The sequence below is a fragment of the Coregonus lavaretus genome, assembly GCF_964263955.1.
Source record: "Coregonus lavaretus genome assembly, contig: HAP1_SCAFFOLD_1009, whole genome shotgun sequence".
Classification (NCBI taxonomy): Eukaryota; Metazoa; Chordata; class Actinopteri; order Salmoniformes; family Salmonidae; genus Coregonus; species Coregonus lavaretus.
Genome location: NW_028156130.1, coordinates 126,513 through 151,883, shown reverse-complemented (window position 1 = coordinate 151,883; position 25,371 = coordinate 126,513). Strand labels below are relative to the sequence as shown.

Genomic DNA, 25,371 nt, shown 5'->3' with positions numbered 1-25,371 from the left:
GTTTTGTGGACTTAATTATTGTTACACAAGCTTTTTGGAAAACTAATTTTATTTCAAGGAAAGTTTACTTTTCTTAGTCAGTGCTGCATTTCCTCCATACACAGAATGTAGAAATATCAAAATAATTTTCCTTGGGATGCAACCTGTTATAAATGCTCTACCACCTTATGAATTACATCAATTTGTCATAAACAACTATTAATTGAACCCCAAAGATAATCAAAATACTTTTGAGATTAGCTTGGGCAATCTTTGCTTCCAGTAAGATTTCCCATGGTACACAAATGTCCCTATAGTAGCAGTAGTTCCATTTAGTATTGTCATTTGCAGCTAAGCTACTGTAATTTTGTTCATACCGAGTAGCAGGCAGACAGTATCTGTCGGACTTGGCGCTTTGGTGACCTCAATAACAGGAATGGATTCAAGATGTCTGTGTGTCATATCAGGTTTGATTCAATGTGCACAGTTCTCATTCAGGTTGAAGTTTTTCAATTATGGGTGTTTTTCACGACCGACCCATCCAGTCAGAATCAGAATCTTCTGCACACTACTTTTTTCTCACATAAACCATGCATTGTTTTCAATGGGAGATGTGAATATGTTCATTAGGCACCAAATGGAAGAAAAGGACTACCTGGGCTGGACTCCAATAAGAAATTCATATTTTTGTTTTCCCATTGCAAAACGTTTTAAATCCTTCCCGTTGTGAGCCCGAATGAACATGACCCAGGTTATGCTCGCAGATGTCAAGTTCAGATTGTCTAATGCTGGTGAGGTTGCTCAGAAGGCATTGATGAAGCTAAAGTAGGCGTTGAGGAAGCCAGTAGGGTCCTCCAGCTGGGGATAATGGCTGATGTGTTCATCCAGAACCGACACAGTGGACCTCTGGACCAGTTTCCTGAAGGACAATGACAACATTGGGTTAGGAGGGACAAGAGGACTTATTCATACATAAGGAATACTTGCATTCTGTAACACCCAAATGAATGACTGCGGCTAAATACAGAAACCCAAATACTTTTTGTCCACATATGTATATACAACATTTTTTAAAGCATTTGTCTCAGGGCTCTATTCAATCAGTTCTGGTTTAGCTGACATCTGCATAGAGGTTGTTTTGGTGGTGTCGGAGGTGGAACTGCGTTAGCGCTGTCAAATCCACAAGCGGCTCCCGTCATTATACCTAAAGCGGACATTGCTATTGGCTGCACGGAGTCACATTAAGAGAAATTCCATGCAGCCTTGTTTACAATTTCAAACACTGGAATGTGAGATGTAATTACAGCTCCATTAGGCTGATTGAAAATCATGAAATTAAATAATGTTTTCTATTTGAGCGTAATTATTTCTCGTTCTGAACTTTAACGCGAGTGGGACAGGTGTGGCTTCATGACAATGATCAAGCGCAGCTCCAATTGCAGTTACACCGCCAAAACATCAGCTATGCGGGTGTCAGCTATCGCCGGTTAACGCTTAATCTGATTGAATCTAGGCCAACGCCTATCAAACTCTACACCATATTATTATTTTGAGCTATTTGCTATTATTTAGATTATAATCTGTTATTTTCCTGTTCTTGTTGCAGTGTCTCATTAGGCCACTAGGTTATAAGTGCAGTACTCAGGTAACTGAGGAACACGTAATGTGAAACGTCAGTGTACCGGTGTTCATCATGGAATAAAACCTGAGCGTAAGAAAGATGCTGTTTAAGGAGGACCACTGAAATATGAGGATACTGAACTAATAAACAGTGAGAGGTGGGGTGGGGGGGGACTTCAAGTCTGTTTTCTCTCTCCATTGATACTTTGGGTTGAATGTTGAGTAACTTTAAAGTCTTTTTTTTATCACTATTATCTAAATCCTGCAGTGGCTGAGTGGAATTGTCACTAGCTTGCAGAGCAAGATGATGATAGTTCAAAACCCGAGTAGGTCTGTAGCTAAGGCTATAGCCTCAAGATAGCCTTCTCCTGTGGCACAGAGGCTATGCCAGAAGGTACAAAGAACATACTTGTTTTTCCCCTTTTCGGACTAAAACCTTATGTTGAGGGAGCCCAAGACGTCATGAAAGAGGGTGGCATAAGCGAAAATCATGTGCCTCTCAGTGGAGAGGTTGTGGGCTCGAATCCAAGCAGAGTCCATAGGGAAAGACTTGGCAGAGACTCTGGGGCGGGGGGCGGTGATTAGCAGTGGGAAGCGTCTTTTGGAAAAATGGTGAGAGAGTCCAAAGAAGTGAGCAAACTAGACCAGCTGAAACTCCAGCAACTGACACAGAACAGTTCAAGTATGGAGGTGAAGGAAGGTAGCAACCGGAGGTGGCGAAGTGGGTAGAGTTCAAGGCAAGCAGAAGCAAAGACTAAACAATAAAAAAAAATTTCTTCAAGATTTAACCATGGTGTTTTTCTGGTTAATTATTGCATAACCATCTGCATTTATATCTCTGAATACAGGGACCATGCCTCCTCTTCTGTTCTCTTCGCTCCCCATCTCAGAGATGAAGGGTGGTCCTCTTCAATCCAGAGCCGGGACAGGGATTCCAACCAGCAACCTCATCTGTGTGAGGCAGGGAGCATCTACCATCGCCACAGACCCCTTCACACTAACTAGGAAACACTTGGTATATTAAAAAGGTTGACATCTGAAGAGAGTAGGTTCATGTTAAAACGACATTGGCTGGGATTTGAACCCATGACCTTGGCGATTCAAGGCAATGACAATTACTGTTAGACACCAACTCCTTCAACTCAGTGTCCTTTGATAAACCTGTGTATAAGATAAACTGCTCAGACAAAGAGAGTATTTAACATTCTACACAACCTATGGACTGAGCTTTGAGCCCCAAAATACCTCTACAATATACACTGCTCAAAAAAATAAAGGGAACACTTAAACAACACAATGTAACTCCAAGTCAATCACACTTCTGTGAAATCAAACTGTCCACTTAGGAAGCAACACTGATTGACAATAAATGTCACATGCTGTTGTGCAAATGGAATAGACAACAGGTGGAAATTATAGGCAATTAGCAAGACACCCCCAATAAAGGACTGGTTTTGCAGGTGGTGACCACAGACCACTTCTCAGTTCCTATGCTTCCTGGCTGATGTTTTGGTCACTTTTGAATGCTGGCGGTGCTTTCACTCTAGTGGTAGCATGAGACAGAGTCTACAACCCACACAAGTGGCTCAGGTAGTGCAGCTCATCCAGGATGGCACAGCAATGCGAGCTGTGGCAAGAAGGTTTGCTGTGTCTGTCAGCGTAGTGTCCAGAGCATGGAGGCGCTACCAGGAGACAGGCCAGTACATCAGGAGACGTGGAGGAGGCCGTAGGAGGGCAACAACCCAGCAGCAGGACTGCTACCTCCGCCTTTGTGCAAGGAGGAGCAGGAGGAGCACTGCCAGAGCCCTGCAAAATTACCTCCAGCAGGCCACAAATGTGCATGTGTCTGCTCAAACGGTCAGAAACAGACTCCATGAGGGTGGTATGAGGGCCCGACGTCCACAGGTGGAGGTTGTGCTTACAGCCCAACACCGTGCAGGACGTTTGGCATTTGCCAGAGAACACCAAGATTGGCAAATTCGCCACTGGCGCCCTGTGCTCTTCACAGATGAAAGCAGGTTCACACTGAGCACATGTGACAGACGTGACAGAGTCTGGAGACGCCGTGGAGAACGTTCTGCTGCCTGCAACATCCTCCAGCATGACCGGTTTGGCGGTGGGTCAGTCATGGTGTGGGGTGGCATTTCTTTGGGGGGCCGCACAGCCCTCCATGTGCTCGCCAGAGGTAGCCTGACTGCCATTAGGTACCGAGATGAGATCCTCAGACCCCTTGTGAGACCATATGCTGGTGCGGTTGGCCCTGGGTTCCTCCTAATGCAAGACAATGCTAGACCTCATGTGGCTGGAGTGTGTCAGCAGTTCCTGCAAGAGGAAGGCATTGATGCTATGGACTGGCCCGCCCGTTCCCCAGACCTGAATCCAATTGAGCACATCTGGGACATCATGTCTCGCTCCATCCACCAACGCCACGTTGCACCACAGACTGTCCAGGAGTTGGCGGATGCTTTAGTCCAGGTCTGGGAGGAGATCCCTCAGGAGACCATCCGCCACCTCATCAGGAGCATGCCCAGGCGTTGTAGGGAGGTCATACAGGCACGTGGAGGCCACACACACTACTGAGCCTCATTTTGACTTGTTTTAAGGACATTACATCAAAGTTGGATCAGCCTGTAGTGTGGTTTTCCACTTTAATTTTGAGGGTGACTCCAAATCCAGACCTCCATGGGTTGATAAATTTGATTTCCATTGATAATTTTAGTGTGATTTTGTTGTCAGCACATTCAACTATGTAAAGAAAAAAGTATTTAATAAGATTATTTCATTCATTCAGATCTAGGATGTGTTATTTTAGTGTTCCCTTTATTTTTTTGAGCAGTGTACTTTGTCTGTGTGTAGGGCTTTTCATTTCTGGTATTATTGCAGACATTAGAAGGAATACACAGGCTCGTGCTCCAACAACAGGAGAAGAGGTACTACCTTATGTACCCTACGACAAAATAAAACTTGATACGCCATAGAAATTATTAAATTAATATCACGTTTTAGTCATCGACCAAACATTAGATCCTATTTCAGTTGTACAACTGACTAGGTATCCCCCTTTCCCTTATTTGAGACAGGAAAAAAACAGGATTTTTCAATCCAACCCTAAGCAATGACCCAGTGCCTGTGAATGAAACTCTCACTAACACCTTTAATAACGCAACACATGTCAATAGGATAAGAGTATGGAGGAGGTGCACTTACTGGTAAAGGAGGATGAATTGGGGGTGAGGGTTGACTGGATCCAGGGGTCCATAGATCATATGAACTGAAAGACAAGGAGGTAGAGAGATGACAGTCAGGGAGAGGGATTATGGAAGAGGGGTTAGAGGTTAACGGGGGGGGGGGGATGTTGATTGACGTATCAACAGCTAGTGTGTTGAACAGGATTCTATGGGGATGGGGACCACGTGTAGTAGGGAGGGAGGTATGGATCACACCACTACCAGCTAACCTTAATGGGGCACAGATGGGCTAATAAACTCCTGGGAGGTATTAGTCTGCGCTAAGTAGCTTAGCCTCATTGACTGACTCGCTGGTCACCTCAGTTTAAACCAGAGGGGAGATTTACCGCTTACAGGCACTGTACAACGGCATTCAGAACTTCAGTGTACTAACTGACATGGCACTGTAACTTGTATTTGTGCAGTTTCATAGTAGGCACAAACTTACCCATTGCAGGAAATCAACGTCAACGGATAGAACAGCAGTGATTGAGTTAAATTAATGACGGACAGAGTACATCATTATCCTTGAAACTTCCTGCCATTGCCCTTCTGTCATTACAGAACCTTCAGAAATTATTCACAGTCCTTGACTTTTTCCACATTTTCTTGTGCTACAAAGTGCGATTAAAATAGATGTAATTGTCTTTTGTCAACGATTTACCCAAAATACTCTGTCAAAGTGGAAGAAAAATGTGAATTTTTTTTATTGTAATGGAAAATAAAACAGTAATATATTTGGATAAGATAGGTCTTCAACCCCCTGAGTCAATACATGTTATAATCACCTTTGGCAGCGATTACATTTTAGCCATTTAGCAGACACTCTTATCCAGAGCGACTTACAGTTAGTGAGTGCATACATTTTTCATACTGGCCCCCCGTGGGAATCGAACCCACAACCCTGGCGTTGCAAGCGCCATGCTCTACCAACTGAGCTACAGGAGGGCCCTGCTTGTGTGTATACAATCGTAAAAAAAGCAGGGGTCTAGCCCCCCTTGAGGTTCTTGAGAGCAGACATGGAAGTGAGAGAAGGGAAGAAGTCCATTTGAAGCAGCAGCAAGGGATGAACAATAGACTGAATGACACAGAAGAGGTGCATTGACAAAAAATTACATGGACACGAGAATTTGAGAATCTTCACTGTGAAATATTCTCTAAACGTGTGCATATTAAAATCTGTACAATGGTGGATGTGATCATTAAAAGCATGAGTGACTTATGAATGATTCCCATACCTCTGTCTTTCCAATCAGACTTTATTTACAGTATGTATGGTAGAAAAATTCTAACATTTATTGTAATGGAAAATAAAACAGTAATATAAGATAGGTCTTCAAACCCCTGAGTCAATACATGTTATAATCACCTTTGGCAGCGATTACAGCTGTGAGCCTTGTTGGGTATGTCTAAGAGCTTTGCAAACCTATATTGTACAATATTTGCCCATTATTCTTAAGAATTCTTCAAGCTCTGTCAAGTTGGTTGTTGATCATTGCTTGACAGACATTTTGAAGTCTTGACATAGTTCAAGCCGATTTAAGTCAAAACTGTAATTTAGGCCACTCAGGAACATTCAACGTCATCTTGCTAAGTAACTCCAGTGTATATTTGGCCTTATGTTTTAGGTTATTGTCCTGCTGAAAGGTGGATTTGTCTCCCAGTGTCTGTTGGAAAGCAGACTGAACCAGGTTTTCCTCTAGGATTTTGCCTGTGCTTAGCTCTATTCTGTTTGTTTTTTAATCCTACAAATTTTTTTAAATCCCTAGTCCTTGCCGATGACAAGCATACCCCTAACATGATGCAGCCACCACCATGCTTGAAAATATGAAGAGTGGTACTCAGTGATGTGTTGGATTTGCCCCAAACATAATGCTTTGTATTCAGGACATAAAGCTAATTTCTTTGCCACATTTTTTGCAGTATTACTTTAGTGTCTTATTGCAAACAGGATGCGTTTTAGAATATTTGTATTCTTAACAGGCATCCTTATTTTCATGCTGTAAATTAGGTTAGTATTGTGGAGTAACTACAATGTTTTTGATCCATACTCAGTTTTCTCCTATCACAGCCATTATACTCTGTAACTGGTTTAAAACCACCATTGGCCTCATGTTGAAATCCCTGAGCGGTTTCCTTCCTCTCCATCAACTGAGTTAGGAAGGACATCTGTATCTTTTTTTTTCACCTTTATTTAACCAGGTAAACCAGTTGAGAACAAGTTCTCATTTACAACTGCGACCTGGCCAAGATAAAGCAAAGCAGTGCGATAAAAACAACAACACAGAGTTACATATGGGGTAAAACAAAACAAAGTCAAAAATACAACAGAAATACATATAATATACAGTGTGCAAATTTTGCAAGTTATGGAGGTAAGGCAATAAAATAGGCTATAGTGCAAAATAATTACAATTAGTATTAACACTGGAATGATAGATGTGCAAGAGATGATGTGCAAATAGAGATACTGGGGTACAAATGAGCAAAATAAATAACAATATAGGGATGAGGTAGTTGGGCGGGCTAATTTCAGATGGGCTGTGTACAGGTGCAGTGATCAGTAAGGTGCTCTGACAACTGATGCTTAAAGTTAGTGAGGGAGATAAGTGTCTCCAGCTTCAGAGATTTTTGCAATTTGTTCCAGTCATTGGCAGCAGAGAACTGGAAGGAATTGCGGCCAAAGGAGGTGTTGGCTTTGGGGATGACCAGTGAGATATACCCGCTGGAGCGCAGACTACGGGTGGGTGTTGCTATGGTGACCAATGAGCTAAGATAAGGCGGGGATTTGCCTAGCAGTGATTTATAGATGGCCTGGAGCCAGTGGGTTTGGCGACGAATATGTAGTGAGGACCAGCCAACAAGAGCGTACAGGTCACAGTGGTGGGTATTATATGGGGCTTTGGAGACAAAACGGATGGCACTGTGATAGACAACATCCAATTTGCTGAGTAGAGTGTTGGAGGCTATTTTGTAAATGACATCGCCGAAGTCAAGGATCGGTAGGATAGTCAGTTTTACGAGGGCATGTTTGGCAGCATGAGTGAAGGAGGCTTTGTTGCGAAATAGGAAACCGATTCTAGATTTAACTTTGGATTGGAGATTCTTAATGTGAGTCTGGAAGGAGAGTTTACAGTCTAACCAGACACCTAGATATTTGTAGTTGTCCACATACTCTAGGTCAGACCCGTCGAGAGTAGTGATTCTAGTCGGGTGGGCGGGTGCAAGCAGCGTTCGGTTGAAGAGCATGCATTTAGTTTTACTAGTGTTTAAGAGCAGTTGGAGGCTACTGAAGGAGTGTTGAAGCTCGTTTGGAGGTTTGTTAACACAGTGTCCAATGAAGGGCCAGATGTATACAAAATGGTGTCGTCTGCGTAGAGGTGGATCTGAGAGTCACCAGCAGCAAGAGCGACGTCATTGATATACACAGAGAAAAGAGTCGGCCCAAGAATTGAACCCTGTGGCACCCCCATAGAGACTGCCATAGGTCCAGACAACAGGCCCTACGATTTGACACATTGAACTCTATCTGAGAAGTAGTTGGTGAACCAGGCGAGGCAGTCATTTGAGAAACCAAGGCTATTTAGTCTGCCAATAGAATGCGGTGGTTGACAGAGTCGAAAGCCTTGGCCAGGTCAATGAAAACGGCTGCACAGTACTGTCTATTATCGATCGCGGTTATAATATCGTTTAGGACCTTGAGCGTGGCTGAAGTGCACCCATGACCAGCTCGGAAACCGGATTGCATAGCGGAGAAGGTACGGTGGGATTCGAAATGGTCGGTGATCTGTTTGTTGACTTGGCTTTCAAAAACTTTTGAAAGGCAGGGCAGGATGGATATGGGTCTGTAACAGTTTGGATCTAGAGTGTCACCCCCTTTGAAGAGGGGGATGACCGCGGCAGCTTTCCAATCTCTGGGGATCTCAGACGTTACGAAAGAGAGGTTGAACAGGCTAGTAATAGGGGTTGCGACAATTTCGGCGGCTAGTTTTAGAAAGTAATTTTCCTTGTAGTGACTGGGTGTACTGATACACCATCCAAAGTCTGATTAATAACTTCACCATGCTCAAAAGGGATAATCAAAGTCTGCTTTTTTAAATTAATTTTTAATTTACCAATAGGTGCCCTTCTTTGCAAGGCATTGGAAAACCTCCCTGATCTTTTTCCTTGAATCTGTTCTCGACTGAGGAACCTTACAGATAATTGTATGTGTGGAGTACAGAGATGGAGTAGTCACTCAAAAATCATGTTAACACTATTATTGCACACAGAGTTAGTCCATGCAACTTATTATCTGACTTGTTAAATTCATTTTTATTCCTGAAGTTATTTAGGCTTGTCATAACAAAAGGAATTGAACAGTTATTGACTCAAGGCACTTTTTATTCATTAGTAAAAATTTCAGAAAACACAATTCCACTTTGACATTATAGGGTATTGTGTGTAGATCAGTGACACAAAATCTAAATTGAATCCATTTTTTATTATTTTAAATCCAGGCTGTAACAACAAAACGTGGAAAAAGTCAAGGGGTGTGAATACTCTTATGATGGCACTGTATATCACTCATCTATATGAGATTATATCATTTTTAGTTATCATTCAGTTATCAAAGGTTCATTCATAACGAGACACTCTTGTGTAACAGACTTCACATAAACCAGGCATTGATGTTTCATCATTGCTCAGCAACTAGACAGACAGTACTCACCAGGGATGAAAGTAGAGGTGAGAGCACCAACCCATCTGTCTCTGTGCTTGTCCCTCTGGTTAATAAACTGCAGGATACTATGTGGAGAAGGGATATGCAATCTTATTACCATCACTATTAAATCACAGATCAATCAGTCAATCACTTTTATCAGTCACTGTATAGGGAGAAACGGGAAACTAGCTTATCTTAATCAATGCAATCAAAAGAAAAGTACAAGGATTACAACATTATCTATGCATATGGAAACAATTATCTGTTTATATACAGTATATTATAATTTAGATGGAAAATGTGCACATTTATTCAGTGCAATTTGGTTGGGTTAAAATTCATTTTTGAAATAATTTTTTTCCACCTATAACAATGTATCAAATAACACCAAATTTGACTAGCCATGTTAGTTTCAAATGAGTCAGATCTGTCTAGTGTCTACTCTATTCCGTATGTATAGGCATTTAACTAGTGAGGTCTGAAAACACAGAGATCTGTCTAGTGTCTACTCTATTCCGTATGTATAGGCATTTAACTAGTGAGGTCTGAAAACACAGTGTACGGTACAGTACCTGTCCATGACCAGGTTCCCATCATTGAAGCGGACCCCTGTCCACATGTCGAAGAACTCAGCGTCTGTGGGCTGGGTGTAAGGACCAAACACGTCCCCAAGCCTGACATGAAACCAAGAGTAAACAGGGTAAATGCTATATCTTTACACTACATTCAATATGTTCGCTCAAACGCAATTGAGTGCTGGTTAGGTAATCCTCCATGTTTTTACTCGGTTTATTTCGTAAGCTATGCTTTGCAACAAATATAAATACCTTCATACCATTTAAATAAAATGTTGTGTACAGCTTTGAAACAGTAAAATGGTTGAGGGGTTTATTATTTAGCTGAATGCACATAACTAGAGCTGGCCCACATTGCCAACAATGTTATCTTACTGTAAATATGTCATTTTACGGTTACATGCACACAATAATGGGATTATTGTGGATAGTCATTAATATAATAGTTCGATTCAAATGTTTACATGCTTTGCAAGAATAACGATCTCCCTAATAATCGTGTTTACATGGACATGTCGGAAATCAGGATACCTGATGGCACTCTGATAAATGCAGAAAATCGCCAATCAAAATTAAAGTCTAACTACCAATTGGATTTCACGAAATTGGGGAGAAAAAGGGGTAAAAGTATCAACTAAAAAAATAAAAAATAAAAAATCTACCACCGCGACCACGTTATTTTTGGGAAGCATATTTGATTCTAAATTCGGACATATCAAGTTTGTATGTGAAAACTATTTCTGAAGCCGAAACCACAGAGACGCCATCAACATTTGCTTGCGAGATTAGAGTGCGTCAATTCACATACACAGCGTAGCATATGCCAATTTAATTGTCAATCCATAAAACAGTTGTATATGTTATGTTCGCTATGTAGCCCTTATGAATTATTGCTGTGTTCCTTTTGAGTAACCTTATATGTCCTACAGCAGCCTCCGTACATGCCAGCTTTAAACAGTTATGTTAGCTCACGAATGTGAGGGGAGTTGTTGCTAATACACCCGAGCAGTTTATAAAGAATGTAGCTAGTCTTATTCTTTCTACATACCAGTATTCTCTCTTGAAATCAGAGTTCCTCGAGTTTCCTAGCCCAAGCTATATGGCTGTGATCGAAATCAACACAGGTAGGCATAACGTTATAGTTTTCAAATATGCATTATTTGGCACTGGCAGTTAAAACGTAACACTAAATAGATACTTTAACTAAACATGTCACAATTCTAGACGTAACAATACACAAACATTTATTATTATTTTCTGGCAATTTATCCGCTCCTTTTACCAGCATTGTTTTTTAATTTGACACGCTATGATGCCGTTAACGCTCGCCCGTTCTCTTCTTCTATTATATAATGGCGGTCCGCAAACAAACGTTAAAGTTGCATGCCGCCAACTACTGTGCAGTCCGTTCTCTCATTCACTACCGTGCATATTAATTCCAGCGTGTAGACGCTAGCCAGCACATGCGCAGATCAAATGCACCGCTGGAACTCCGATGAAGGTGTTTACCTGTACTAATAATTCAAAAAAAATATTCTGAAAACCAGGTAATTGTCATATACTTAGATTTTGACCCCACACCGATCAAGATAAACAGAGTAAAGTGTTTATATGAATATTGCATAATCTGCCTACTGCCATAATCAGTTTAATATCGAAGTATGACTGTGCATGTAAACGTACTCAATGTTTGATTGCAGATAATTCAAATTACACAATGAAAAATATCAATGACCGAGCCCCTTGCTGTAACCCTGTTAGCTTGAGCTCATGTGTCTCTTCTGTGTCCATGTTAAAGATTCAAGCAATGTGTACAGTATCAGGAAACGTATACTGTATGTGAGAACACAGGCATGTACCCTTTAGAGAAGACCATGTAGTTGGTGAGACGGGTCAGCACAGAAGAGAGGAAGCTGGAGTCCTTGAGGAGCTGTGTGGGAAACAGCATGGCGATGATCCAACAGAACAACAATAAGCAGTCATAATCCAGAATATCCACAGTAAATGTTGACTAACCTTCTGAAGGAATCTGGGATGGTGTGTTTCAGGGAATATTCCTGTTTAAGAAAAACATACATAAAATACTACATAACCAAACATGGCAAGTTAACAGTAAGACAAAGGCTATCAAAGCAATGTGTCACTTTTACATGGAGTTACATTTACATTTTAGTCATTTAGCAGGACGCTCTTATCCAGAGCGACTTACAGTTAGTGAGTGCATACATTTGTCATACTTTTTCATACTGGCCCCCCGTGGGAAACGAACCCACAACCCTGGCGTTGCAAGCGCCATGCTCTACCAACTGAGCTACACGGGGCCCCGGTAATCTACTTTGTACACATATGAAATAGTCCTTGCTATCTGGGATCCTTGGGACATCCCTACCCCTCCCCCATTGCCGTTTAGATTTAAAAGGGTTAGGGTAGGGGTTTTCTGTGCTACCTGCTAATTAATTGCACACACCTGGTGTCCCAGGTCTAAATCAGTCCCTGATTAGAGGGGAACAATGAAAAAATGCAGTGGAACTGTCTCTGAGGTCCAGAGTTCAGTTTGAGGGGATTAGAGTTTAGGGTAGGGATGTCCCAAGGATTCCAGATAGCACTAACCCATAGGAAACTATTGCGGTATAGTGTGTATGACTCGGAGTAGAGGAATTTGTAAGAACAGAAAATCACTGAATTGAATTAATCCAAGGGTGAGCAACTCTGGTGCTAGCGAGAAGCAGGGTGTGCAGGCTTTAGTTCCAGCCTAGCCCAGATACTCAAATAGCAGCCTGCGGGCCACAGCTGCAGGTGTCATAGGCTGCAATTGTGATATTTTTTTCACTAATTGGTCTCTTAACCAATCAGGTCAGCTCTGAAAAATAGCTGATGTGATTGGTCAAAAGACCAATTAGTGGACAAAAGATTAGAATTGGGCTGCTTGTGTAAACGCAGTCTTAGTAAAAAATATATATTTATAATCGGACAAGACAGGTGTGTTTACACCAGCTGCCCATCTTTGTCTAATCAGGCTCTGATTGGTTAAAGGTTGTACGCTACACACAACATATAAATACACTCCAGAGTCTCTTCACCAGCACTGTTCATTGGGCATCATGGCTGCTAGTATTGGCTCAGGGTAAGATAGTGGCAAGCTCAATGTTACGTTCATTACTTGCAATACTTTGAGTATGTTGGTTAACATTCAACCCCTTTGTCTGTAGGGGCCTCCTCCTTGCTTTGCTGAGCTGGGATGTTCATTGCTATCCTTATCAACAAGGTAAGAGCAACATTAGAGTGCTCTGTTTGCTTGAGTTTTTAGAAGATCTTCATTTATCTGAAATCAACATTAACTAACATTTGTTTGTTCCTTCCCCAGTTTATAGGACCAGCTCTCTCCATCGAAGAGGGTCACACCCTGATCCTGCTGACCTAGAGTTCCAGGCAGGGGAGATCTCTCACTTTGAGAGCGTCTATGAGCACGGCAATAGTCGGAGCGAGACCGACGAGCATATGCTGCCTCCTCCTAAAGGTGAGGCTGAAGGCTCTATTCCTGTTCCATACCGACTAGCTCGTGTCAGCTCCAGCAGCAACCAGCAGGTTCAGGAAGAACAGCCAGAGCCTGAAGCGCCAGAGCCTAGTGGGGAGTCTTTCCAGGGTGGAGAAGACCCTTTACTGCACCATTGGGGCCCCGGCTCTAACAAGATTCCTTGGCATGAGCAGAACAACAAGGTAAGGTTCTGATATCTTCTGGTTTATGTTAATGATTTCTTAGTATTGATGCAACTTCATTAATAATCCATATTTCTTGTTGGCTACAACCATGGTTGTTCCCAGGCTAAGGGTGGTGTCTGGTTGGAGTCTTCCCAGGGTGTATTTGTCTGGGTACCATCAGTATGGTCACTACATGGCTACTAGGTAAGGTTGATTTCTGTCATTTAATTTCTGATGTGTTGCAGCTTTAATTTGGATTTTTTTTTTTTCTCCTGGCTCAGCAGCTCTGTATTAACCTGGATCCTGGTATCATTTGGTTATGGTGCTCTACAACTTTGAATAAATTACTTTAAATCTATTCTTTTGTCTGGTTTGTCCATTTAAAATGGTACATCTTACTAAAGTATGTTTGGCCATTTGTGCTACCTGTAGCCAATCAGGAAAAGAGCTGGAACTGTACTCTACCTCCATTGGACAGACAGAGGCTGTTGATGGTCAAGTGTCCTGTCCTGTTGTGGTCACTCCTGTGAGATACAAAGATGGGGAAGGGGTCAGTCGGAAAAAGATCTATAGCATCCACCATATTTCAACTTTCCTGTTGTCAGGTAATTGAAGGGAAAACAATAGACTATTGAGATGCAGCCCTTTCAGTACTGATGGTTCCTCCAGGATTGGTTTCCAAGCCTAACCTTAACCATTAGTGGGGGGAAATGCAAACTGACCCAAGATCAGTGTCTAGGGGCAACTTGATTCTACTTGGTGCAGCAGTGCTGAGCTGTAGAGTAGTTCCTGGGCCACAGTGTCTCCGTAGTCGTGGGAGAGCAGGTTGACCCTCCGCTCTGTCAGACCCAGGTGGGACACCAACGCCTCCACAACGCTGGCCTGCTCAAAGATGGAGTAGCGGTGGGGCCTCTGTCAGGGAGACATCATGTCAGTATAGGTGAGAACCTTAGCTAGAGCAAAAAGTGCCTATTTGGATAACTTCTGCTAATGCATGTTCACTTGCTTTGTCATTACTGTTGGCACTGTTTGTGGGTTAATGTGTAAGTTTCTCTCCCTGGTTGATTCCCTGGCTTTCTAACCGATGCCTCCTAGACAGTATAGCCCACAACTCAAGTCTGTCATAGCTTGCGACTCACAGGTTTGTCACTGAAGCCAAAGCCAAGGAAGTCCAGAGCAATGACTCGGTTAAAGCGCTGATTCAGGGGCTCCCATATCTGTAAGACAGAAACACACCTGGCATTAAAACACCTGTCCAGATACCTGGATCATGTTCATAAGACAACTGAAATTGGGTACTACCTGAACTTGTCAAAATGCTTGTTTTCATTTCCTGTTGCAAAGCAATATGCTACAGTGTGCACTATTGAACATGGCCCTGTTCACAATCTACCATCAGATTGTACAATAATGGAATAAGAGCTATCCCAGCAAACCAATTGATCAAATCTGTGCATAATTCTATAGACAAGCCCCTTTCTCTTATCAGCATACCTTGTACCAGTCAAGGCTGGAGGTAGGGAAGCCATGGAGGAGGATGACTACATCAGAGCTGCCTACAGCACCATAGGTTTCTGACAGAGGAAAAAGTCAAGCATACACATCGTTCATCACGTACAGTGGCTTGCGAAACTATTCACCCCCCTTGACATTTTTCCTATTCTGTTGCCTTACAACCTGGAATTACATTTTTTTGGGGGGGTTGTATCATTTGATGTACACAACTTTGAAGATGCAAAATAATTTGTGGAACAGAACAAAACTTGAGTGTGCATAACTATTCACCCCCCCTCAAGAATTTCCCTGTATTTAGCGCCATCCATCATTTCTTCAATTCTGACCAGTTTCCCTGTCGATGGAAAAACAGCCCCACAGCATGATGCTGCCACCACCATGCTTCACTGTGGGGATGGTGTTCTCCAGTGTGATGAGAGGTGTTGGGTTTGCGCCAGACATAGTGTTTTCCTTGATGGCCAAAAATCTCAATTTTAGTCTCATCTGACCAGAGTACCTTCTTCTATAAGTTTGGGGAGTCTCCCACTTGCCTTTTGGCGAACACCAAATGTGTTTGCTTATTTTTTTTCTTTAAGCAATGGCTTTTTTCTGGCCACTCTTCCGTAAAGCCCAGCTCTGTGGAGTGTACGGCTTATAGTGGTCCTATGGACAGATACTCCAATCTCCATTGTGGAGCTTTGCAGCTCCTTCAGGGTTATCTTTGGTCTCTTTGTTGCCTCTGATTAATGCCCTCCTTGCCTGGTCCGTGAGTTTTGGTGGGCGGCCCTCTCTTGGCAGGTTTGTTGTGCTGCCATATTCTTTCCATTTTTTTATAATGGATTTAATGGTGCTCCGTGGGATGTTCAAAGTTTCGGATATTTTTTTATAACCCAACCCTGATCTGACTTCTCCACAACTTTGTCCCTGACCTGTTTGGAGAGATCCTTGGTCTTCATGGTGCCCCTTGCTTAGTGGTGTTGCAGACTCTGGGGCCTTTCAGAACAGGTGTATATCATGTGACACTTAGATTGCACACAGGTGGACTTTATTTAACTAATTATGTGACTTCTGAAGGTAATTGGTTGCACCAGATCTTATTTAGGGGCTTCATAGCAAAGGGGGTGAATACATATGCACGCACCACTTTTACGTTATTTATTTTGTAGAATTTTTTGAAACAAGTAATTTTTTTTATTTCACTTCACCAATTTGGATTATTTTGTGTATGTCCATTACATGAAATCCAAATAAAAATCAATTTAAATTACAGGTTGTAATGGAACAAAATAGGAAAAACGCCAAGGGGGATGAATACTTTTGCAAGGCACTGTACCATGAAAATGTTACATAGGTCAATGAAGGTCAGTAAAGTAAAGGGCTAAAATTATGACTAATCTGAACATGGGCTCCAACTTTTAGCAGTCCAGACTGTTCACTGTACTGATTTAAAGGAGACACTAGATGGCTACAGTAGTCCGCGCATCACTGCATGCATCTCAATAATGTACAGTAGTCCGCGCATCACTGCATGCATCTCAATAATGTACAGTAGTCCGCGCATCACTGCATGCATCTCAATAATGTACAGTAGTCCGCGCATCACTGCATGCATCTCAATAATGTAAAGGAATGCTAATTAAAGCTCAGTTTCTTCCTCTTTCTTTTGTCCACATTAATCTGTGACAACTGGACAGGTCAAATACATTACAGTACACTTCCCAATAATTTACATTTACATTGTCATTTAGCAGACACTCTTATCCAGAGCGACTTACAGTTAGTGAGTGCATACATTTTTCATACTGCTTTCACCGCTCCTGTCAATTAAATTACATTTGCTTTATTGGCATGACGTAACAATGTACATATTGCCAAAGCTTACTTTGGAGAATTACAATATTAACATAATTAAAATAATAATAATCAATATTGTCAACTGAACAACAATAACCAAGGGTCAAAATAACCATACACTGAACAATGACAATGGCATAGAGGACATGTGCAGGTTGGTTAGTCTGTCAGGCACTGTCCCTCATTTTATGGCAGGCAGCAATGTAGTGCGTTGCCAACCCACAGCTCTCTGCGTCCTCCCCCAACAGGACGGGTAACCTATTCTCATCAGAGAGGTCTTTGAAACCTTGAATAAGGGTTTCAAATTTGGGGAAATGACACTAATTGTTTTATATTTTTGACATTTTGTCAGGAAATGCAGCTCTGTCTTGGGTTTGCGGTGGCGCAGTAGTTGCACAGCCTTTCATCTACAGGGAGACAGGTTTTCCTGTGTCTACCCTTCTCAATGGCAAGGCTGTGCTCACTGAGCCTGTACTTTGCCAAGGTTTTTCTAAGGTTTTGATCAGTAACCATGGTCAAATAGTTTGCCATGTGTACTGTCGATTTAGGCCCAGATAACACTGCATTTTGCTTTGTGCTTCCCAATAAGTAATGTAGTTTTGTTTTGACTGTGTTGTAATTTGGTTTATTCTGATTGATTGGATGTTCTGGTCCTGAGGCTTCAGTGTGTTAGTAGAACAGGCTTGTGAACTCGGCCCCAGGACCAGCTGGATGAGGGGACTCTTCTTTGCTCAGCTCTTGCCATTGCAGGGCTTGGTAATGCTATGAGATGTTTCAAAAACTTAATTGCTCTTTTTTTAGTTTGTATTATTATTATTGGATATTTGCCTAATTCTGCCCTGCATGCATTGTTTGTAGTTTTCCTCTGGACATGTAGGAGAATGTTACAGAACTCTGCATGCAGGGTTTCAATGGGGTGTTTGTCCCATTGGGTGAAATCTTGATTTGCAAGTGTACCACACACCTCGCTGCCATAAAGTGCAATTGGTTCAATCACACATTCAATTAGTCTTTAAAGATCAGTACAGTGCACCACTAGCAGGTATGTACAGGGGATAGGGATATGGATTCATAAGCATGTTCAATTTCAAAATGTACTATGGTTGGATTTATATAATCTGAATCAAATGAGAATAGAACCTATCCCTCCATTCTACTCTTACTGATGCCAAATCGTACCTCTGTAGAATATATTGTTGCCCCTGAAAGTGAAGAATGCTCCGGCAGAGTGCCAGGTCAGGAGAGCAGGGGACAGTTGGGGAGGAGGGAGGTGGAGGTAGACCGCCAGCAGAGGAATGCACAGCAAGCCCACAAGAAGCCACCATGCCCTCATCTTTCCTTAGGTAGGAGGGCCGGAATCGCATTCTGCACTCTGGAATATACGGATGAAGACAACATTGGGGTCACAGCACGACATGTAATTTAGGCTACTATCATCCTTTCACATGACTAGTTTACAAGTGCCAGACCTATTGTGTGATGATGTCATGTGACACCGAGATACTTCATAAATTCTTGAAGCAACATGGTCGGCAAAACTAGACTTTGGAAGATCGTCAAAATAGTGGGCTACAGGCAAACATCGCTGTCTCCTTGCAACAATAGGCTATGCTATCATTCTGTTTAAAAAAATAAGATATTAGCCTACCTCTTGGAAATGTGTCAGTTCTGGACACTAAAATAACACTTCCGCCTGGGGCACTGTCAGTGCTGTACCTACCTACAGCCGAGTCGCGGTTCTGTCATTCCTGTGCGCTCAGTGTCCGCGTCCCGGTCATCTGGGTATGTTTCGAACCTTGGCCCAGTGCACTGTATTAGTGCAGAGTCGGGGAAATTGTATTATTTTGTAGTGTCGCATGGAGGATTGTGTCGTAGTAAATATATAATGTTATAGCTTGGTCTGACTAAAATCTTGTGCATAACCCATCTTGTGTTGGGCCTTTGGATTTAATACAATGCACAAAGACTTCTATCTTGTCGGCCTTATCAGCAGGTGGCTATGGACAACACCCACGCCATAGGTCTCTCAGTTCTCCCAACTCACGAGTTATTGCTCTGAGGACATACACACACACACCCCCACACACACACACACATACACACACACACACACACACATCATCATTGTTAAACATACACACATACACACACACACACATACACACACATACACACACACACACACATATACACACACACTCACACACACACACACACACACATACACACACGCACACACACACACATCATCATTGTTAAGCACACACACACAAAAACCCCCTTCTCTTAGGCTGAACATCTGAAGACAGAGAACCCGACTCAGAGCCAATGCAATGGAAGTGACCTCGACCAACTCATCAGGACCAATCAGAAGATCAGAACTACTAGAATCAACCTACTTTATTTTATTGTATAAAATGTCAGCACACAATGTTTAGGGGCTCGCTCTCTCAGATATCTCCCTACGAGGTTGACGAACGGGTCCGTGCACGCTATTTACAGATATCTTTACCTCTGAATAAACTGCCTTATATTATACAATCATCCACCTTGTCCGAAAGTCTCTACTTGGTCTCCGTTCTCCAGTAAACTTGTGATCATCAACAAACTTGGTAGCAGAGGGTGGTTTTCTAACTCTGAATTCGGTCCATAAAAGTTGATAGAGACAGGAGACAAGTAAGAGACGGATCTGAAAGGACGGGTGACCTGTCCGCAGGAGCAGCCGGGAATCCAGCTCGCCTCAGGAAACTGATCTAGACGGCCGTCAATACAAAGGTAAGCAGAACCTGTTAAAACAAAATCTGCATATTGTATTGTAGGATAAACCCAAATTATGATCAGTAGTACTGGGCGTGAGTATGGATTACTGTTAAATTTATAACATATCTATTATGACTCAAAAGGCATATATGTAAAGATATCTGAATTCTTTAGGTTTTTACTGTTGAAATGTGACTCTCTAGGGGAGGAGTCTAGTTACAGAGGTTGTGGTTCACGAGAGACGGACCCTTTTATTTTTTGCTGTTGATATCTGAAATCTTAGGTTTTTACTGTTGAAATGTGACTCTAAGAGAAGAAGTCTAGTTACAGTGGTTTTATTTCCTGTTGAAATGCGGCTTTCTAGTGAGGAGCCTATTACAGAGGTTTTGGTTCACAAGCGATGGACCCTTTTTATTTGATCCACAAGAGAAGGATCTGGTGACTTGATAAAAAGATTCAGATAGTCGGGTTGAGTTAATTCCGTGAGAATCCAAGTCCAGAAAAGGTTCTCCCGACTAGACGCCAGTTGAATGGTTTAAACGACTGGGAGTCTCCTTGAGGAGAATCAAAAAAATAAAAATAAAAATACAAGTTCAGATAGTCGGGCAATTGGTTGACGTGGCACTCAACTATATGTACTGTGAGGAACTTAAACTGAATTCGTGTGTTGATGCTGATATGTAATGAAAATGTAATTGTTGAAATGATAACCTGAATGTTGTGTAAGATTGGCCGTTTCATGAGACTAACTAGTGGATAACTTTTAAGAGGACCACTGAGTCCTATTTTGCCTGTTATGTAGCCGCTGCGCTAAAAGCTGACTTGAACTTTTTCCCTCTTGTGGTGTTGGTATTTTCATAATTCCTAAAATTAGATTGATAATTATTTTGGGAGCGCTCGAGTTTGCTAATATATTGTTCCAAAAGGGCGATTCTGATACCTTTTGGGAAAATATATAATAACTCGAATACCTGAAAAACAATAATAACTTTTGCAAAATAATTCCCAAAATTAAATTGATAATTATTTTAGGAGCGCTCGAGTTTGCTAATATATTCTTCCAAAAGGGCGATTCTGATACCTTTTGGGAAAATATATAATAACTCGAATACCTGAAAAACAATAATAACTTTTGCAAAATAATTCCCAAAATTAAATTGATAATTATTTTAGGAGCGCTCGAGTTTGCTAATATATTCTTCCAAAAGGGCGATTCTGATACCTTTTGGGAAAATATATAATAACTCGAATACCTGAAAAACAATAATAACTTTTGCAAAATAATTCCCAAAATTAAATTGGTAATTATTTTAGGAGCGCTCGAGTTTGCTAATATATTCTTCCAAAAGGGCGATTCTGATACCTTTTGGGAAAATATATAATAACTCGAATACCTGAAAAACAATAATAACTTTTGCAAAATAATTCCCAAAATTAAATTGGTAATTATTTTAGGAGCGCTCGAGTTTGCTAATATATTCTTCCAAAAGGGCGATTCTGATACCTTTTGGGAAAATATATAATAACTCGAATACCTGAAAAACAATAATAACTTTTGCTAAATAAATTCCTAGAATTAGATTGATAATTATTTTAGGAGCGCTTGGGTTTGTTAATGTATTCTTCCAAAAGGGCGATTCTGATACCTTTTGGGAAAGTATATAATAGCTCGAGTACCTGAAAGACAATAATAACTTTTGCAAAATAATTCCTGGGATTAAATTGATGATTGTTTTGGGAGCGCTCGGGTTTGTTAATATATTGTTCCAAAAGGGCGGTTCTGATACCTTTTGGGAAAATATATAATAATTCGAATAATTGAAAAACAATAATACCTTTTGCAAAATAATTCCTAAGAATAAAGTATTGAACATTTTTTGTGTACGAGGGTGGGACATCAGAGATAAATCTCAGTCAGCGCCAAGAATACATTGCTGGATTCGGCCAGTGACGGGCTGAGAGCACCAAGATAGTCTAATAAACTGTATAACCATGGCAACCACTACCGTCCCAAAACTCAAATTTAATGAATATCTAGATAAAAAAATACAGGATAGAGCGGGAGGGAAAGAACAGTATAAGACAGTGAAGAAAGTGTGGGAGGGAGTGAAACTCAAATGGACACAGGCAGGTTACTTTAGCGGGGGTGCCCCGTCTAAAGGGCAACTCACCTCTATGGAGAAAGAGCTAGGGGAGGCAGTGAGGGAAGGAACAGAAAGTGAAGTGGAAAGGAATAAGTCTCACTTATTCAAGAAGGAAGGGACTAAACACAGAGAGAGAGCAGAGGCTGAGCTAAGGATAGGTACGTGGGCAATTGAGGAAACACGACGAGCACACCCATACAAGAAACCAGACATGATGGGTGTGGTGATTGAACCCACAACTGAGACAACACCAATAGTGGGGACACAGTCCATGAGTGACATACCAGCGCCCTCAGCACCACTGTATCCGACCCTGCCACAGGAAGCGAAGAGCACACCACCCGCATACACACCCACTCCTCCAACTAACCCTTATAACCCATTCCTAAGTCCTGCAGTGGTACAAGCGCCTGTGTTCGAGGTGCAAGGAGGACACCTAGAGGGGAACATGGCACTAAGCGTAGGGCAAGGAGTACTTCACTGTGTGGAAGTCCGAGCCAACAGCGAGCCACAAGGACGAGAGGAGCCACACCCGGCCGGCGGAACCCAACCCAGACCCAGTCCCACAAGAGGGGGTTCCAACCCAGAGTCCCTGGTAATGATGACTCAAAACCAACCGTCAGATCTATACAGGAAAGGGGGAGCATCTGGCCTAAGACAAGCAGCTGCACCCAATCAGCCTAAACCCAGACTCTCAGAATGGTTTGTCGAAAGAGAAAGGGGAAGTACCCAATCCATGACAGAAAGGGGTGCAGGGGACAATGAGCTTTGGGGGTCGATAGGGTCTGGCTCATTAAGAAGCTCACGGGGGGTCTCAATCGGGGACCAACCAAGTGAGGATGATGAAGGAGAACAAAGGAAGGAAGAAAAAACCTATGAGGCTGAGTGGGATGCGTGTCAGGGACAGGCGTCACATAACACCACCATAATAGAAGAAGCAGAGAAGGGGAAGACCTGGGCCTTGAAAGGGGTGATGGTGGGGGAAGTTGTTGACTTGCATGAACCCATCAGAAAATCTGCCAGACTTAGGGAAAGGGGATTGAACTCCCAAATGCCACTTAGACCAACAGCAGACCGACAACATGAAGAATACCAACCCTGGAAGATGACTGACCTGACCGCCCTGATGGATCAGATGCCCAGCCTCCATGGTGGAGCGTCTGCTTGGCTGTTGCAACTTCAAACCCTTACATCTGGATTTAGGCTTGCTCTGGCAGACATGAAGGCACTCTTGGCCAGGGCCACAGATCACACCACAATGATGGTACTGACAAGAGAGGCAGGTCTGGAAAAGAGCGAAGGTGTGACGCCACCGGAAGTCTATAGAACTGTGTTGTGGGAAGTTCTGAGGAGGGCATATCCTACCGAACGAAACCATGCAACACTGACCTCTTTTACCATCGGTCCTGGGGAACAGCCAGCTGCCTACCTGGACAGGGCCAAAACCACCTGGAGAACGGTCCATGACGAACCATATGATCACTCCGACACCACGTGCAGCATGTGGAAAGAGATGGTGGTGAGCGGGACCCCAAGTGACGTTCGAACCAAACTAAGGGGAACTGTGGGATTAATGGCACTCCCTAGGGCGCAGTTTAACTCCCATGTCCATCATCACATCACCCAATACAATAAAGACAAGGGAGGGGCGGAAACACATGTCCAATCCCTGCAGGTGCAGCTGCTCAAACTACAACTGAAAGAGGCACAGAAGGGAGATAAGCCAAAGAAACAGATGGTGGCTGAAGACCAACCTGACATTTCTCAAATAATTGAAAAAACTGTCTCACAAATGATACAAACACAACAGCCGCCTCCAACAACACTCCCAACGATCGCAATGGTGCCTCAGCCATACTATCAAGCACCAACTCCACCATATCAGCCACCGGTGGCACCATACCAGACTCAATGGGGACAGCCAAGGCCACAAGGTAATGGGGGGGCCTGTTACAATTGTCATCAATATGGACACTCTGTCAGATGGTGTCCATTACCACCTAGTCCGCAACAGCAACACTGGCTGGCAAACAGGGGTAGAGGTTATGCCTTCAGAACAAGAGGAGGCCCAAGACCGATGTACCAGCCACATGCTGCCCTACCAGCATATAACCACCCACAACAAGACCCAAACCAACAGCCTAACCAGCAGCCAGCTCCTACCTTCCAGGGCATGTCAGACGAATATTCTCCCTGGCCCTGAAGCTGCCCACCACCACAGAACGGGAATGGGGGTCAGCATTTTCCACTCCACACTGAACCAACTGTCATGTGTGAAGTGGAGGGAGTTACCCACCAATTTTTGGTAGATACAGGATGTACGTACTCTGCCATAAGATCTCGTCAACCACTCTCTTCGGAATCAATACAGGTGGTGGGGGTATCAGGAACACCCGAAGCACAAAACAAGACCATACCATTGCTCTTCCAATGGGGCCCTTCCAATTTGAAGCATCAATTCCTATATTGTCCCAACTGTCCAATCAACCTATTAGGAAGGGACCTATTGTGCAAACTGAAATGTTCAATCTACCTTACCGAAAAGGGTGTGGAGGTTTCCATTGATCCCATTACCTCCACACCAGTTCATCCAGTTAGGGTGCTGATGCTACCCATCATCCCAACCCCAGTGCTCTCCCTGACCCAAGAAATATACTGGTTGAAGTGCATCGAATCCGGCCAAGGAACCCCTGAGGTTCAATTCAAGTTCAACCAGCTGAGACAACTCATTTACACATTTCACCCATACAAGACTCCTCAAGCTGAAATCCACTGTACACTTAATGTGACTGACAATGATGTCAACCCATATACCGATGACTGGGATGAAAACATGATGCACCTGACACCAACAATCAGATGTTGTACCATAGTGTGTGGACAAGAAGGAGTGGCTGCTCCGGTTATCCTACCTTCCCATTTGAAATCCTGGTACCTACTGGGCGAAGAATCTGCTCCCCATGTTACACTGGCAGTTGGAAACGGTTTTGAAGCAAGGAGCCTTGGGCCTATGATCAGAAGAGCATCCAAACTCCTGTGGGAACCCACCCAAACTCCAGGAATAACCAAAGCCACCACTGAGAACATGTGGAGGTTTATGACAGTTGACACAGAGGAACATTGCCTTCCTGAACGTTTGACTCTCCCAAGACACCATGGTAAACCTTACACAGACCACCCCTCATCACAAGCACTGCTTTCCACCATTGATGAAGGCATATGGACACACACCCCATTTGATGTTGGACAACTACAGGTGGCACCAGTCACCATCACCTTACTCAACCCTGATCAAATTCCTATCTACCGAACAC

The 25,371-nt window shown here is 42.8% G+C and overlaps 1 protein-coding gene and 1 long non-coding RNA gene across 2 annotated transcripts; one reads left to right on the top strand and one right to left on the bottom strand.

Moving 5' to 3' along the window:
- Nucleotides 1-56: 56 nt before the first annotated feature.
- Nucleotides 57-18,975, bottom strand: LOC311126754 (mesoderm-specific transcript homolog protein-like). Its single transcript, XM_084200740.1, has 12 exons — nt 18,874-18,975; nt 18,333-18,525; nt 15,300-15,379; nt 14,945-15,022; nt 14,581-14,717; nt 14,271-14,329; nt 12,123-12,163; nt 11,966-12,036; nt 10,104-10,205; nt 9,538-9,614; nt 4,807-4,870; nt 57-898 (listed from the first exon to the last, which is right to left on the bottom strand). Exons 2-12 carry the CDS (start codon nt 18,484-18,486, stop codon nt 781-783), a joined length of 981 nt encoding a protein of 326 aa, XP_084056866.1. The 5' UTR covers nt 18,487-18,525; nt 18,874-18,975; the 3' UTR covers nt 57-780.
- Nucleotides 11,094-14,112, top strand: LOC311126755. Its single transcript, XR_014613066.1, has 4 exons — nt 11,094-11,230; nt 13,316-13,371; nt 13,471-13,823; nt 13,929-14,112. It is a non-coding gene; the product is annotated as an uncharacterized lncRNA (long non-coding RNA).
- Nucleotides 18,976-25,371: the final 6,396 nt, after the last annotated feature.